The 16,632-nt window shown below is 60.5% G+C and overlaps 1 protein-coding gene across 5 annotated transcripts; it reads right to left on the bottom strand.

The window, feature by feature from the left end:
* Positions 1-313: 313 nt before the first annotated feature.
* RHBDF1 (rhomboid 5 homolog 1) lies at positions 314-15,772 on the bottom strand. 5 transcript variants are annotated; one of them, XM_033236468.1, is made up of 19 exons: positions 15,050-15,770; positions 7,463-7,603; positions 7,263-7,393; positions 6,897-7,001; positions 6,146-6,359; positions 5,532-5,741; positions 5,335-5,457; positions 5,098-5,255; positions 4,367-4,621; positions 4,155-4,266; positions 3,957-4,031; positions 3,696-3,857; positions 2,689-2,789; positions 2,466-2,529; positions 1,985-2,079; positions 1,672-1,747; positions 1,501-1,601; positions 1,226-1,379; positions 314-1,014 (listed from the first exon to the last, which is right to left on the bottom strand). In XM_033236468.1, exons 2-19 carry the CDS (start codon positions 7,577-7,579, stop codon positions 595-597), a joined length of 2,673 nt encoding a protein of 890 aa, XP_033092359.1. In that variant the 5' UTR covers positions 7,580-7,603; positions 15,050-15,770; the 3' UTR covers positions 314-594. The 5 variants fall into 5 exon arrangements, with proteins under 5 accessions (XP_033092359.1, XP_033092357.1, XP_033092361.1 ...); XM_033236466.1 differs by having other exon boundaries at positions 7,263-7,603; positions 15,050-15,772; XM_033236470.1 differs by lacking the exon at positions 6,897-7,001 and having other exon boundaries at positions 15,050-15,258.
* Between the last annotated feature and the right edge of the window lie 860 nt (positions 15,773-16,632).

The raw sequence follows: 16,632 nt of genomic DNA, 5'->3' as shown, positions 1-16,632 counted from the left end.
CAGATCCAGTGGACAGGGAGGTGGTGCGGAGTGGAAATTGGAGCTGCTGAGGGTAGGCGGCGGGGTGTTTCCCGGCACGTGGGGAGGGTGTGACAGCACATCTCTAGGTCCTTGTCCCAGCGTTGGCTACCAGCCACTCTAAGGAGAAAGAGCCAGGTGCACGTGCCTGGCTGAAGGATTTCACTGGGAAGCAAAAGAGCCTGTGACTGTATCGGACACTCAATTCCCTGCCCAGTGAGTTGGCTGCAAGGGGCCTGCAGGACCTCCCTCCACAGCTCTCAGCCAGAAACAAAGAACGAAGGGGAAGCCCTGGTCAAGTTAATGGCAGCTAAAACGCTCCCAGTCCATTTATTGGCCACATGAGGTGGTCGTCAAGACACAAGTTAGAGGGTTATCACAGGAAGGAGTGTAATAAATGCCCAGCAGCACGAGGGGCTCAACAGAAGTGAACAAGGCACAAGAAAGAGGTCTGTGTTCAGCAAACAGGCCAGTCCCCACATGGAGCAGGTGACTCCTGTAAGCCTGTGAGGCTCAGGCTTGTCATGTCTGGCTCCGGCCTGCTGGAGCACACGACCCCTGGAGCCCACAGCCAGCTCAGTGGAGCTGAGCATCCAGTTCGTACTTCTCGCAGAACTTGTCAGTGAAGGGGATGCAGGTGAGGAACTCGCACCACTCGCAGCGGACAGGGTAGAAGTAGAAGAGGACCACCAGGCCAGCCAGGAGGCCCAGGAAGACCACCTGAAAGACGATGATCTGGCAGCGTTTCCGGTACAGGTCGAACTTGCCAAAGCTGATGTAGGGCAAGAAGGTGAAGGAGAGGAAGAGGCCACTGATGAACCCTGAGATGTGGGCAAAGTTGTCGATCCAGGGCAGCAGTCCAAAGGTGAAGAGGAAGAGCACCACAGCCAGCAGCTTGAAGAAGGCACGCCAGGGCCGCGCCAGGATCTGCCAGCTCTGGAAGAGCTCCACAAAGAGGCAAGCCAGGATGCCAAACTGGGAGCCAGCCGGACCCACCTGGGGAATGGTTGGGGTAGCTATAAGGCTGTGGGGCTGGGCAGGCCCCCTGGACCCCAGGCCTCATCTTTGTGCCCCACTTCCCATGGCCCAGAGCATATTGGGACCGAGGATCCAACTGGAGATGCTCCCAGGCAGTGCTCCATATGGACAGGTTCACAGCAGACTGCAGGTGCACACGGAGGATCCCCACCCTGAAGGCCAGCCTTACCTCTGCTCGGTACGGCAGGAAGATGGCACTGGCCAGGTTGCCGGTGACACCACTCAGCAGGTAGATGATGGCTATGCGGTGCCAGCCTGCCAGCTTCTCCAGATCCCGCAGGACGGTCATCTGGAAGCAGATGGACACCAGGCAGTGCAGGATCCTGTAGTCAGTGGCAGGTGGGGGTTGGGAGACATTCAGCAGGGAAGTGACCTCTCTGCCACCCCCAGCCAGCCAATCCTGGGGACCCTGAGTCCCCCCACCCAGCCCACAGTGTCACTTGCCCGGCGTGCAGGAAGAGGGACAGCCACAGGCGGTAGAACTGGTCAGGCACCTCGGGGTTGAGGAAAGGCAGGAGCCCACACACATCATCCATGCAGTGCACCTGTGCAGAGCAGCATATCAGCACTCACAGCAGCTGGGGGAGGGGAAAGACGGACACTCCGGACACCTACCTGAGAGCAGAGCGTGGCCTCCTCATGGAAGTAGCCCCTCATGAAGTCACAGTACTCCCGGGAGGTGATCTCACACCTAAAAAGGCAGGCCAGCGTTCGGAGGCTGCTGCCTTGCCGAGGGGGATTGCTGACATCCAGGGAAAGTTTCAGCTGCACCTACCCACCTTTGTTGGCCCCGAAGGAGTCCAGACCCCTCGGACCCCACACCCTTGCTATACTGGGTTACTTCAGGGTTTAGTTAGGGAGAAGGCACAGCCCTAGGGCGACGCTCTGAGCCCAGAGACCAGCTGCACTCGCTCACACGCACACCTACCTGCCCTTGGTGCCAATGCAGCAGGGCCGTCCTGTGATGACACAGTCCATGTGGGGATGGTTAGTGTGGTTCCCGGCGCTGTTTTTGGTGCAGATCTGGGTCACAAATGGGGACGAGCTGGGTCAGGGCCTCCCCCAACCTTTGGTCCCACATCATGTTCGGGGATAGAGGCAAAGATGGGCGGGCTCATCAAGTAGAAAATGGTGTGGCTTCCTTGACTTCAAGCAGGCCACCACACTCTGAGTCTCTATCACACTGGAATCATGTCACTTGACCTTTCAAGTCTCCATCTAGTTCTCTGCATCTACTTGCTCAGAGGGGCAGGCGTTGGTTGATGGACAGGCTGTGCAAAGGCCAGGTGCACAGCCTCTGAAAACGTGAGGTGGTCCCATGATAGGAATCTCTGGCATCACCAATGGGTGGGGTGTGGCATTCTCCCCACACGACAAGGACTCCCTAACAGCCCCCCACGGCAGCTCACCGGCCACTTGGTGATGTCTTCTGGCCACTCATGGGGGTCTTCAGAGGAGGGCTCATCACAGACCCTGCACAAGCCAAGTATGTGGTCAGGCCTTGCTTCGAGCCCCTAGCATTGGCACCCTTCCAGCTCAGTCCCCACCAAGGGGAGCCCCTACAGCCTCTGCACCACAGCCCCGGGGAAGGTGTGCACAAAGGCAGGTGAGAGAGCTGCCGGCAGGACTCACCTGGGATCCTGGTGGCAGACAGAGCCAAACTGTCTCTTGTGGCCGGCAAGCTCTGGGGCGCTGGGATGGACGGGCCACTTCACCCACACTGCCAGCGTGGACTGTGGGAGGGGACACAGGGTCAGGTCCAGTTGGGTCAGGGCAATGAGGGGCACTCAGGGAGTCAGGAGTCAAAGGCAAAACCACTGAGCTCTTCCCTCCGCTTCTACAAGTCACCCCCACTCTTTTTTTTTTTTTTTTTTGAGACGGAGTCTCGCTCTGTCGCCCAGGCTGGAGTACAGTGGCCGGATCTCAGCTCACTGCAAGCTCCGCCTCCCGAGTTCACACCATTCTCCTGCCTCAGCCTCCCCAGTAGCTGGGACTACAGGCGCCCGCCACCTCGCCCAGCTAGTTTTTTGTATTTTTTTAGTAGAGACGGGGTTTCACTGTGTTAGCCAGGATGGTCTTGATCTCCTGACCTCGTAATCCGCCCGTCTCGGCCTCCCAAAGTGCTGGGATTACAGGCTTGAGCCACCACGCCTGGCCAAGTCACCCCCACTCTTGAGATACACATGCATGTTGGAAAAGACTCTTCCAAGGAGTTCAACAGCATGATTCCTGTTAGCGGAAAATCAGAAACAACCTGTTCTGTCCTAAATCAGGGAACTGGTATGGACTACGGCATCTCCATCCAAGATGATGTGATTCAAGTTTGGATGAATCTTTTTCAAAACATTGCTTAGTGGAAAAGAGGCCAATACCACTTATGTAAGCTTTAAGACACATGCTTGAAGAGTACCCCCAAATCAAAAGACCAAATCAGATGATGGTCTGTGGAGCCAGGAGCTGGAGATGGGGGAGGGTGGGGATAAGGAGGAATGAATATGACAAGAAAGGCCTTGCACATAAGGACGGCGAGATGTGCCAGGAACGAGGGCGAAGGATCACTCTGCTGAGTCTATCTGAAGTCTGAAGTAAAGAGCGAACACGAGGCAGACGAGGGTGGGAGTCCAGGGCGGGAAACGCACCGAGCACTCCTCCTCCGAGGTCTGTACGCAGCCCGACCTGTCGTTGCGCACGCAGCAGGCCGAGTGCTTCTCGCGCTCACGAGCTGAGCGAATGAAGCTGTGCACCTGCGGGTCCTGGCGCATGCAGGGCGAAAACTTGGCGCCCAGGTGGATGAGGGCCTCCTGCGGGCGAGGGTGACAAGCAGCTTCAGTCCAGGCCTCCTGCCCGCCGGGCACCTCCACGTCCCGCCCCCGCCGGCCCTGCCCCAGCCCTGCCCTCACCGAGCTGGGCCCGATCCAGAAGTTCTCCTGCTGCACGAACTTGACGTTCTCGTAGACCCCGCGGTTCCGCAGCACCTGGGAGGTTGGGGAGAGGGGTCAGACGGCCCGACTCGGGCCCTCTCCTCCCAGAGCGGGGCGGGAGGGGGTCCAGTGCCCAGACTCCACTCGTCTGGGCCCAGTAAAGGCACAGGGGCTCACCGAGTCCACCGTTTCATGCTGCGAGAAGCCCACGGGCGCGATGCCATAGATGCACACGGCTAGAATGGTGACGAGCGAGTGCACGAAGGTGAGCCAGTAGGTGAAGAAGGGCCTGCGAGGTGGAGCGTCAGCGGGGGCCTCATCCCCAACCCGGAGCCCCACCCTCCCCCAGGAGCCTCCAGCCCAACCCAGGCCTTGCCTGCCACGCCTACCTGTGGTCGTCCATGTCCTCGATCTGGCGCTTGACGAAGCTGTCGATGCGCTTGCGGTAGGTGCGGTTGGTGAGCCGTCCCACCATGCCCAGCCCGTACGGCCGCTTCTCCCGGGCGAAGAGCTTGCGCACGGGCACCGCGATGCGCTGGCCCCGCCGCGGCCCGGCTGTGCTCACCACCTCCTGTCGGAGCCGCACCTTGGGCTGCGGGGCTGCGGCGCCCTCCTTCTGCTTCCGCCAGCCTCGCTCCAGGGGCCTGGAGGGAGTCAGCGTTCATCTCCCGCCGCAGCCCCGCAAGCTGCTGCCGTCCCTCCCCGGGGGTACCAGGGCACCCTGTCTCTATCCTGGTGAAGATGCTGGGCACCTTGCCCAGCATCTGCCTCCTCCTTGCCCCCAACACTGCGCGCCCCCGGGGATGGCAGGGAATGAGAACCGGGGCCCACTGAGTTCTGCAACTCAGCAAGTATCCCCTCTGTCACCTCCACCTCCCCGTTGGATTCTGTCCAGCCCCTGGGCTCTGAGATTGCTGTCCCATTCCACAGGCAAGCCATGAGGCTGGGGCCATGCCCAGCCCTGGGTCTCCCACCCCCGGTGGCCAGTGAGTTCCCAGTCCATCAGTCCATGAGGCTACCCCCTTCCATCGCCCACAGAGGTGAATGTGATACTCGCTCAGCTGCTCCGGAGGGGCCCCCGGGTCTGCCTCTGGCCCCCTTCCCTGCCTGCCGCACTCACAGCATCAGATGGCTACGCTCCAGCTCGCTGCGGTCCAGGGCCCCGCCGGTGAGGTCCGGCTGCTCCGGTGCCTTCTCCCAGTCCTTTAGTGCTGCCTCCGATGGGGACTCAAAAACTTCGTCTGGATATGTGGAGAGCTCTTCATGGAGGATACCTTCCTGAGCAAACACATGAGGTCAGGGTGGACTCAGGGATGAAGGGAACAGGGAGGGGGGTGACGCCCTGGGCGCTTCTTACCCGGGCAAAGAAGGATGTGTCCAGCTCATCGGGGAAATCAGTTGTGTCCTCCTCCAGAAAGCTAGCTGGAGTGAAGCTTCGGCGCTGTGCCCGGCGCAAGGTGCCATCCCTAAAAGAGCGGCCCTGGGGAGGGGAAGTGAGCATGAGACCTGGCTGCTGGCTCGGCCCCCACCCCCACCTTTCGCCCCTGCACCCACTTTCATCAGTGCTGCAGCCGCCCGGAAGCTCATCTTGGCCACCGACTCTCGCTTGCGCCGCCGCGGGAGACGGTGGAAACCCGAGCGGGAGCTGGAGAAGGAGCAGAGGGAGGCAGCACCCGGTGTGACGGGAGTGTGAGGGGCACTCAGGCCTTCTGCAGTGTCATCTGCCACACGGAAGGCTCGGCCACGGGCCAGGGGGTCTATGATCTGGAGGAGGGGAGGAGATGCTGGAGTCAGGACCGTGGGGGCTCCTAGCTCACCCAGACACACAGAGGCCTTGCACAGACAGTGTGACTGCTGCTCCTGACTCCTCATGGGCCCCTGGACAGCTGTATGGGCACCACTCCCACCCCACAGCACCTACAGGTCCTGCATGGAATGCTCCCCCATCCAGACACTGGTCCCCTGGTGCAATCCCAAGACCATGTCCCCATCCCAAGGTACCCCTTCCCAGAGACTGTTTCAGGTACCTTCAAGGGCAGACTGTCTGACTGCCCTTCCAGACTGTGAACTCCCAAAGAGTCTCTTCTGCTCAGGCTAGCTGTGTCTGCAGCCCCAGCCCCTGGGAGCAGAAGGAGGGGCCTGCAGGAGGCAGCAAGAGGCAGGCATACCTTCTGCATGCCCAGCTGGCATGGCCCCACATAGAGTGGGGGTGGCGTCTCGGTGCTGGTCAGTGACACGTTGTCCTGGCTGGGCAGGTCCAGCTCCCGGAGGACCTGGGGCTTCAGCTTTCCGTAGCGCTGGCTGCAGTGACGGATGCTCTTGCGCTGCCACTTGTGGGTGCTGTCACTGTCCTTGCTCACTCCAAACCAGTCAGCGGTCCCCCTGGCATGGCAGGGACTCAGCAAGGGGCAGCCAGATCACCCCCTCCCAGGCAGGCGACTTCAAAGGCCCTCCTCTGGGGCGGCATGCCCTGCCCCAGGCCTGCAGTCACTCCAGGGGCCAGGGTCTGGGTGGGCAAGGTCTAATAAGAGGATGAGTGGGTTCCAGCCACCCCCTGAACTGTTAGCCAACTTCAAGTTCCCACTAGACCACAGCTGGCAGGCCCTGCCCAGCTGAGTGCTTCATAGAGGCCCTAACCCCACCATCCCTGAGGGGCAGTTGAGGGGAGACACTGAGTCCAGAGAGGGAGCTGAGAGCTCAACCCAAGAGAGCTTGGCCCCAGGACACCGCAGAGCTCAGACAGCAGGTGCTTACAGGCCCAGGCAGGCTGTCCACAGCACTTGGACATGCAAACAAAACACTGCCAGCACCTGCCGTTAGGAGCCCCAGGGAATGCCAACCACGCTGGCAGCTCCCAAGAGGCCACATGCCAAGCACATGCCAGAAAACACCAACACACTCATGACCTGTATGAGATACCTGAGCAGGGACCAAGAGAGAGACTGGCGCTGTGGGCAGGCCCTGCGGGCAGCCCAGGGACCCACGAGGGGCAGAGTGTGGACACGGCCGAAGTGTACTTGTCGGCTGCCAAGAGGCCAGAGCATCCGGGTGGTGGAGACAGAGAAGGAGAGAGTGAGTGCTGAAGAGAAGGGAGTGGAGCAGGGCAGTGGGGTGAGAGCGGTCAGTCTCCAGAACAGGAGGAGGGCAAGGGGATGTGGGGACCAAGATGGAGGAGGAAGCTGAGACAGGAGGGCCCCTTGTCCTCATTCCCATCCTCAGTGTACCTGCCTCTGCCCCGCCAGCCCCCAGCGCCCACCCCATGGAGCAGCTGGGAAGTGCTGGTACCTGCGGATGGTCTGTGTGATGGACGTCTGACGCTGCAGCACCGACCGCCGGAGCTCATGGTGGGGCGAAGAGATGTGGGCTGTCTCGGCTGGCATACTCACACTCCTCAGGAAAGCCTGTCGCCTCAGGGGCTGGGCAATAGGGTCATGGTAAGGGTATTGGACAGGGGGCACCCACAGTCCCTGCTGGCCAGGGCCTACCTGCAGGAAGCTGGGCTCTTCTGCTGTTGGGGGCACCGCAGAGGGAATGTCCAGCTTTAGCCAGGGTGGCTTCTTGCGCTGCAGGCTGCTCGTGCTGTCCCTGCGGGCCTCACTCATGGTTCCCAGCAGAGCAAGGCAGGCCTGCAGGGCGTGGTGTGTTATTCAATAATGACAACGCTGACAGCTGAAGATTCATTGTGCCCAGACCCAGGAGGGAGAAGCAGTGATAAGCCCAACTGTGGTGCTCCTGTCCCCCATTGTCAGAGCCCTACTATGTGCTCAGCACTGACTTGCTCTGTGCCTGCCTTGTTCATCCCAACAGACAGTGCTGGGCACGTCCTACGTCCTCAGACAACATAAGTCCATGGGACAGCTATCTCAGCACCCACTGTGATCAGGATAGGGCCCTAGGTGCTTGAGGCACATTGGTGGAGAAACGAGACAAAATCCTTGCCCTCCTGGAGCTTACAGTCTAGACAATAAACATTTTTAAATAAGTGAATGTACTGGTTAAAAGATGCTAAGCGTGATAGGGGGAAAGAAAACAAACTAGGGTTGCTTGACAGGGGGCAGCGAGGCCTCACTGTGGAGTGACATCTGAGCAAAGCTTTGAAGGAGGGGAGTGAGCACAGCTGGGGTTCCAGGGGTTTCCACACACAAGGAACAGCCGATGTGAAGTCTTACTGACATGCGGCTCACCCTAGTCTGTGCCCAGGGCAAATCTCAGACCTGTCTTACCCAGGCCTCACCCTCTCACCCACCAAAACTTCCACTCCAGAGACAAAGGGCCCACTATGCACATGACAGCCTGTAAGGGGTGTGTGATCGGTCCACTGCATAGAGTCACCACATTCAGGAAAGAGGGTGACAGAGCAGCAGCTGGTGGCCCAGGCTCCCTTGCACAAATGACTTTCCAGAAACCACCTGGCCGCAGATGCCATAGTGACCACCAGGTGGCAGCACGTGCCCAGAAACAGCAGTGAAGCTGCTGGGTGCTGGGGCTGCCGCGCATTGCGTGGTCAGCTCCACCATGAGCATCCCCAGGCACCGGGCCAGAGCCCAGGGGAAGGCCCCAGAGCAGAGAGGCCAGGGCTCGATCCTGGCCACTACTGCCTGGCCATGTGACTATGACTCCATTGCCCCTTTACACCTTCCTGGCAGACCTGCAGCTGTCCCCAACCCAGGGGGACCACGCGGGGATTCCAGTGGAGACCCAAGTTGAGAAGGGCCCCTGAGCATGACACGAGAGATAGTAGGGGGCTGGCCAGAGCTTCCTGAAGCAATTTTGGACAGAAAACCCCAAATTCCTCAGCCTCTTTAAAGAGCTGCAGCCTCTGACAGGCTCGGAGCTGCAGGGTCTGCAACCCACCCACTAAGGCCCCAGAAATGGCTTTCACTCACAGGTCTCACTCTCAACTGCTTGAAGGAAAGTCCCACCTATGCTGTACAAATAGGGAAACTGAGGCCAGGAGAACACAGGCTTGCCTTGCTCAAGGTCATATATGGAGGGTAGCACAATTAGAGACAGCCCAGGGTGCTGCTCACAGCTCCTGATGGTCTTACGCCAACCAGGGACAGGCCTGGGACAGAGCTCACGGCTTCTCCCGACCCTGCACTACCAGGGCAAGGCTGGGAATGCTGCTCACAGCTCCTACGGGTCCTACATGGACCAGGACACAGGTGGGGGGGGTCCCTCAGGGATGCCTTCTGCTGGCTCTTACCCTACCCCTCACACTCCAGCCCCTGATCTGAGCTGACTGTGCACTTCAGGTCCCAGGTGAGAGTTGGGGGGCAAAGCTTTGGGGCACTCCCCAGGCATGGTGCCCAGGGGTCGTTCCATCCACATGGCCCCTAAGGCTGAGTTCCTGTCCCTGGCCCATACTTGGCCTACAATCAGGGGCAAGAGCCAAGGACAGCAGCTTGCCTCCACATCACTGGGAATCCCTCCAGGGCTCCTCGCCCACACAGAGCCCGAGTGCGACAGGGTCAGACAGGAAGGCATCCTGAGAACTGGGTGGGTCCAGATCCCTCTGGGAACAGCACCAGGAGACCCCTCTGCATCTGACGCCTGGCCCAAACCCAGCCCAGACCTGCATGTCCTGGATACGGCCCAGCCACCGTGTGAAGGGATCACAGTTCAACTTCCTCATCATCCCCCAGCCCTCTCTCCGCAGAGCAGATGGACTGCAGTACCATCACCCTGCTAGTAAGGAGTAGTCAGGAGGGGCCACCTCTGAGCCTCAGACACTAAGGGTGGAATTTCAGACAGTGTCAGGCACGTTGGGAAGGCAGGTGGTGCTCGGGAAGGGGTTTCCGGAACCGACAGTGCTGGGACAGCATTCTGAGTACACCCCAGCATGTTCTCACCCAGAAAACGGACGACTGCGCTTAGTGAGGCCATTATGGGGGCCAGAGAGGAGCAGGGCCCAGAGTAGAGACTGGGGCCACTGCCAGGAATCAGCAGGCTGAATCCAGGGGGCCAACCTCTCCAGGGGTCTCCACCTGTGCCCAGCGGCACTAGGCGACATCCAGCTGGTTCTTCACTCAGGAGTGTGAATGACTTTTGCCAACAGAGACCTTTGCCAGCTGATGGGCTCACACACATCCATGACTCCCATGGCTCCTGCTCTCCACCGCTCCTCACACCTGACTCCCTCCCATCTCAGAGCCCTGCAGATGCGCTCTGCCCAACCTCCCCTGTGTTGGAGGACCTGCAGCCTCAGGCTGCTCCACTCCCCAGAGGGGGTCCTTGGCCTGGATCCCCGGGTACAGCACAGGACAGGAGTTCATTCACATATGTATGGGCCACTGTCCTGTCACTGCTGGTTCCACAGTGCTCAGGACCAGCCTGGTCTGAAGCCACCACTGGGTAAACTGATCACTGAAGAACGCAGGCCATCCGGTCCCTAATCTGGGGTAATGAGGGATTCCTCAAGATGACCCCTCAACTGGCTCTGGGAAGAGGAGCCGTCTGGCATGAGCGGGTGCGAGCAGGAACAGTTAGGGGGTGAGAAGAGCTGAGAGCTGTGAGCGCGTACGGGGAACCTGACCTCCCAGTACTGTCTCAGCCGGGGCCCACAGTCAGCCCCAGGAGGCAGTAGAGTACCCAGCTCATGAGGGAGGCACCAGCCGCCATGCCTGTACATCCAGGTCTCCTGGGGTTCCCCCACCTCCACAAAAACCACTCCTGTGCTAGGAGTGCAGGCAGGAGGGAACCTGAGAACCCACTCAGTTACAGGTCCTGCGGGTGGGCAGTGCTGGGTGTTCTGGCCTGCCCCACCCCTGTGCCTAGATCCCCATCTGGGCTCGAGTGGGTGGGATTCACAAAGGAAGAGCCGGAGTAGGCGTGGGGAGAGGCTGGCCCAAGCTGGACAAAGAGTCTGGCCAGGGAGCGGCACATTGCCCTCCCAGAGACAGTGGCTCAGTGTCCAGGCCTTCCCCAGGCGCACAGTGGGCTCTTGTTCCCAGAAAACCCCTCGGGGGATCCAAACAGTGTCTCCCTCACCCCGCTGGCCCCTCAGTGTATGGGGAAACCGTGGCCCATGGAAGGCCTGACTGCCTGGGGTCACACAGTATCTGAGTCACTGCAGCAGCATCACAGCTGCCAGCCCAGGCCCAGCCCCATCAGGAGACACCCAAAGCCACAGTGCATCCCAGGACCAGCTTGGGGACTGGGGGCAGGACTCTCAATGAGGCTGAGGGATGAGGAGGGTCAAGGGAGCCACTGGCGCCATGCACACTGAAGTCCACTCTGGCTGCCTGCGGAGCCTGGTGTGGAAGAGCTGGGTGGGGGATGGTGGAGAGTCCTGTTAACTCAGGTTTTTGCTCTGGGGATGTCTGGGGACCCATCAAGCTGGGCGCGTGCACAGGTGCAGGAAGAGCCAGAAAGAAGGAGCTGACGCAAGGAGGCCACTGGGTACAGCCCAGGCTGATGCTCAGGCCCCATGTGTCTCCACCACCTACAACCATAAGCAAGCCTCAGCTTTCCCATCTGGAAATCAGGGGTCACAGCAGTGCCTGGCACAACAGGCAGCAGCTGACTCCACCACAGAGTGTCTGGTGCAGCCTGTGGGCACTTGGTACTCTCTGAGGGGCAGGAGCTGCGGGGTGAAAGGGCCCTAACTAGAGCATATGTAACAAGAGGGCAGCCCTGGGGACACCTGAGGACAGGACCCTCCAAAGGTGTCGAGTTTGGGAAAAGACTAGAGAGAAGCTCTGGCCAGTCCGGGCACAGACAGTGGCCACAGCCAGTGTGGAGCTGCATCCTCGGGTGTGAGCAGCAACCCCCTCTGTGCTCAGGCCTGCCCTGCACACTCACAGGACCATGCTGGCAGGGACAACCGGCGGCAGAGTTGACTACCAACCCCAGGACCAGAACCATCAAGCCTGGGCTCTGCTCCGCCCAGGGACTGCCTGCTGCCCAGGTCAGCTGAAGTAAGGGGCCTCACCCCGAGACACCTGCCCAGAAGTGTCCTCAGCTCACCTGAGCCTCATCCCAGGGGGAGGTGGCTCCTCCAGCGTCCCCACCCACACGCTGCTCTCTGACCCTCAGTCTTCTGTTTGACTCCTAATCTGAAGCTCAATCCCAGATCTCCCTTGAGAAGGGGGTCGCCAGCTGTCTGGCAGCCTAACAGCCAGGTCTTCTGGATTAATGAAGGGAGAGTCACCTGGCCTCTCTGCCTTGTCTGTTAATGGCATCATGCTGAGAATGATATTTGTTAGACCTTCTGCAAACCCCAAAGTGCTCTTCAACCCTCCCAGTGAAGCCTCTTCTTTTCTGTGGAAGAAATGAGGTTTAGGGTGGAACGGGGCAGGCCTAAGACCTTTGCAGGGTCCTCTCCAGGTCCCCAGCAGGACACACTGGCTCACTACCTCCCCTCATCACCCTAGACAAGTAGACAGAACAAGAGGTTTCCTGCTACAGGCCAGTAAGGGAAGCCGCCCTAGGCCCTGGAGACACAGGAATCACTGAGGACCTGACCTGGGAGGGTAGTGCACAAAGGGGCCACACTGGGGAGGGGCGGGGTGCTGCCCCAAGGTTCAGCTAGCAAATGTGGCACAGGTGTCACCAGAACTAAACCCCCGACTCAGTTGGGTCTGACAGTGGCTGACATGGCAGACACACCCAGGAATCAGGGGACACCAAGTGCAGGTCAGGGCACCTGTCCAAGCCACACAGTCAGAAAGGGGATGGCAGCAAGGACTTAGCTACACTAGATTCTGGGTGTAAACTGCCTGGTAAGCTGGTCACTTCTAGTCCCCAGTATGGAGTCTAGCTGGGTCCCAGGAGTTAGGCGAAAGCACCCTTCCCAGGCTGGAGGTGGGAAAGGCCCACATCCCATGCCCACGTCTGACCAGAGGACAGATGGACAGCCCAGTCACCAGTCAGAGCCCTCCAGAGGTATCCCTGACCGACGCTACACACATGCTCCCAGGTGCCCAGGCAACCTTGGGCTCCCAGGTGCCCAGGCACCCAGGCGACCCCGCAACCCCATCCCAGGACCCACCAGAAGCAGGACAGGACTGGAGAGACCCCAGCAGGGAAACCAAGCCAGAGCAGAAATGGCTTCAGTGCTCAGCAGCCTGGTTCAGCTTCCTCAAACCAGATCCTGACTGATCACATTGGTCTGTCTAACCCCTGGGAGGGGTCCTCCGTATCCATCGTCCATGTAAGGAAACTGAGGCTCAGAGAAGCCAGTCACTGCCTGAAGTCCCAAAGCCTATAAGGGAGTTCAAAGCCTTGGGCCAGGTCTGCCCAGGAGCTGTGGTAGAAGGGACCCTGTCTGCAGACCCCCAGAAGACAAGGCAGACCACCCGGGTTCTTCAGCCTTGTGGCTGTGGACAGCTGTCAGACCCCTCTAAGACCCCTTGCCACCTGCTCCATCAGGGGCATCTCAGTTGAAGGAGGAAGGAGTCACCCCCAAAATCGTCCAACTCAGAAAACAGGCAGAGAAGCCAAGGAATCCGATCACTGGGCAAAATGTGATCCTGGCACAGACACTGAGGTGAGGGAACTGGAGCCAGTGTGGGGGAGGCCCTCACAGCTGAGAGCAACTGGGGGTGCCCTGGGCAGGGACTATAGCTGGGAAGATCCTAGGGGAGGGCCTGATGGTCCCTGAAAGGCAGGGGAGACCTGGGCGACTCCCCCTAAACCAAGAGCGCCCCCTAGAAAGTCAGTTCCCCAAAGTGGGGGTTTGTCTGGCCAGCTCATGAAGGGTGCTGGTTGAGGGACAACAGCAACCCCCTACTCTGCTCCAGGGACCTGTTTGTGCAATGGAGGCCAGCCAGCCAGTGAAGGCTGCTTGGAAGGGCTGGGAAAGGGTCTGAGGCCCAGGGCCTTCAATCTGGGACCACCAGACTCCCATGCACTCCATTTGCCCCTGCCCCATTCTCAGGAAAAGGGGCCCAGCTTACCCAGGATGACCCCTGGTGGCAGGGGGGCTCTGCCTCAGGGACTCCTTGAGCCCCAGCCAGCTGCTAGGTCCCCAGCTTCTGTCCACCCTTGGGGTGGGGGCTAGGAGGTTGGGGTTGGCTCCACACGGGTGGGGAGAACCCAGCCTGGGACTGCCCGGGCATCTAGCTGGGTCAAACCTGAAAAGCCAGTTTCATCCTTGAATCTTCTCCCGGTCTCCAACAGGAAGTCCTGTTGGCGGGTGGGAGTTCCCAGGATAGGAGTAGGGCCTCCAGACCTAGGCCCCACCCACCCAGACAGACACACACATTCACAATCTCAAGCGGCACACACAGAAGGAACTCTGGTCAGGACCACCTGGACTGGAAGCAGGCTTTGGGGGGCCAGGGAAGATCCCCTGCTCATTCTCCACCCAGCCCCACAAACATGCCCCCAGCATGACAGCCAGTCAGGCCCTCTGCCAATGCCCTGAGCATCTGGGGTCTGGCTGTCACGCCAGCTGGGAGAAGGCCTGTCCCTGTTGGCCTCTGCACACAGAGTGAGGGTCTGTCTTTGGGAGTCGCTCCCAGACCACTCTGGAGCTTCGATGTTTACATATTGGGGAGTCAGCGTCGTGGGGCAGAAGGTGGAGTCAGTCCCCCACCCCCAGCTCCACGGCTCCTGCTATTCCCATCGGTGAGGGCGGCTGGGACAGGGACCATCCCGCCTTTAGCTGGAGTTTCAACTTGGAGACACCACCCACCGGTGGTGGCCGGGAAGGAAAATGTAGTGGGGGCAGCTCAGAGGAGCCTGGGGCACCCCCGGACTCTAGCCTCCCGCTCCTGGGACCCTCAGCTGTTGGGCGGGGGCTGGAGCCGAGCTGTCCGGCCAGGCCAGGCCGCTGGAACTGCTAATCCGGCCACGGGCTATTTTTGCGGCGCGCCGGGCGAGGAATCCGGGGCTGGGCCGCCTCGGCGGGCGACTAGGGAAACTCCGGGAAGAAAAGTCCGGCCGCCCCAGCGAAGACTCGCCGCGATCCCTCCCCAGCCCCGGCCCCGGCCCCGGGCCCGACACGGCCCCGGCCACTCTGAGCAGCTCCGGCCACGGGGTGCTGAGGACGCGCCCCGCGCTCGGCGGACGCTGCCCCGGAACCCGCCCGTCCCCGGAGCCCCGCGCTCCCGGTCGCGCTCACTCACCGCCGCCGCCGGGGGTCCTGGGAGGGTCCTGAGGGCTCCAGGGAGGAGGGGCTGCCGCCGCTGGCCGGGAGGGCGCCCGCGCCGAGTCCCCGCCCGGGAATGCCATGGAGTGAGGGGCGTGCGCGCCGGGGGCGGGCCCGGCCGGAGGGGGCGGCCGCGCTGACTCAGGGCTCAGGAATGCGCGCCTGCCCGGCCCAAGTCACCTCCTCCCGGAAGGCCGCTGGGCTCCCTTCTCCCCAGAGGCCGCCCGTGGGGACACCTGGGGCTGGGGTCTCCAGCGCCTTGGCCCGACAGAGGGCCTGTTGGGAGCTGATGGCAGCATCAGCGCTGAGCGGCTCCGCCTCTCCCCTGGCTCCAGATTGAGGCCTGACCTGTCGTCCTGCCCTGATTTGTGCTGAGAAGACGGGGAGTGAGGAGGGAGGGCAGGTACGGGGTAGAGGGTGGAGGATGGGTGGGTATCCCTGGCTCCCCTAAACCCGACCTCCTCCTCCAGAGGCCCACACTCACCCAGTCCCACTGAGCACTCACATTCCCTCACACACATTCATGTGCATCACTCACAATCCTACACACACCTTCCCACATTCTTCCACTTCATGCGTTCATTCGCCTACACATGCACGGCCTCATAGGCACCCACCTACTCATGTACATCTTTCTGTGGGTACATACTCATACCACTCACACATGGACACGTGTGCTGTACACACTGATGCACACACTCAGTTCAGGACCACAGTAATTACCCCTCCCCCCGCCCCGTGCCCCCACCCCCAGAAGCCCTGCACCACCAGCAAGCACTCAGGCCCAGCTGCACCAGGCCCCACCTGAAGCCACTGAGCAGAGGCAGTGCAGTGTCTGGTGTCCACTCTGGGCTCTTGTCACTGTCTCAGAGCTCAGCGGCCACCCCGGGGTGGGCTCATATCCCTGCACAATCTGGGCTGCACTCAAAATGGCCCTCTGCTTTCAGCTGGAGCTGCTGGTGGGAGTTTCCCAGCATTTCTCTCCTGACACTGGGTGGGCTGACCCACCCAGGGCACATCCCAGGGTGGGGGACAGGGGTGCCAACAGCAGAGTACAGGCAGGGTTGTCCAGGAGCTCTGAGTGGTGGGGGCCAAGGCTTCCTCTGGAGAGAGGGTGCAGGATCCCTTCTTCCCATGGGTCCCTAAGGATCCCTCGACAGGGTGCCCCCTCAGGCCTCGGACAAATGTGTCTTCAGGCCCTGTGCTGGTCACAAGGCTGCTGCTGCTTCAGTGCCATCCTCTGGGTCTAGGTGGCACCAGTCCTCTCCAAAATGAGCTGTTGCACCCAGTGCCCAATGCAGACAATGGCCTGGTCCTTGGCTACACAGAAAAGAAAGGGGGCAATTTGAACTAAAGGTGCTGGTACACTCATGGGTAGATCCCAGAGCCTGGGCAAGAATCCTCTGCCCATATCCTTGTCCGTGCCACGGAACAGGGTGGTGCCTGCACATAGTGGGTCCTCTCTGAACACAAGCAGTATCAACACAATTCTCACGGAGAAGGAGATAATGAAAGCTTTAGAGGGGTGGAGGGGAACTCCACCAGGGGGATGACTGCCAG

The sequence above is a fragment of the Trachypithecus francoisi genome, unplaced genomic scaffold (assembly GCF_009764315.1).
Source record: "Trachypithecus francoisi isolate TF-2019V2 unplaced genomic scaffold, Tfra_2.0 Lachesis_group15, whole genome shotgun sequence".
Lineage (NCBI taxonomy): Eukaryota > Metazoa > Chordata > Mammalia > Primates > Cercopithecidae > Trachypithecus > Trachypithecus francoisi.
This window is presented reverse-complemented; position numbering and strand designations above follow the sequence as displayed.

Bases quoted from the DNA above. Each gene is read 5' to 3' on its own strand.
- RHBDF1 (XM_033236466.1), bottom strand. From the start codon at position 7,579: ATGAGTGAGGCCCGCAGGGACAGCACGAGCAGCCTGCAGCGCAAGAAG. The intron at 6,360-6,896 runs GTATCTCATACA...CTGCCATGCCAG, and splicing joins CTCTCTTGGTCCCTGCTCAG to GGGGACCGCTGACTGGTTTG. The intron at 4,032-4,154 runs GTGAGCCCCTGT...CCAACCTCCCAG, and splicing joins AGCATGAAACGGTGGACTCG to GTGCTGCGGAACCGCGGGGT.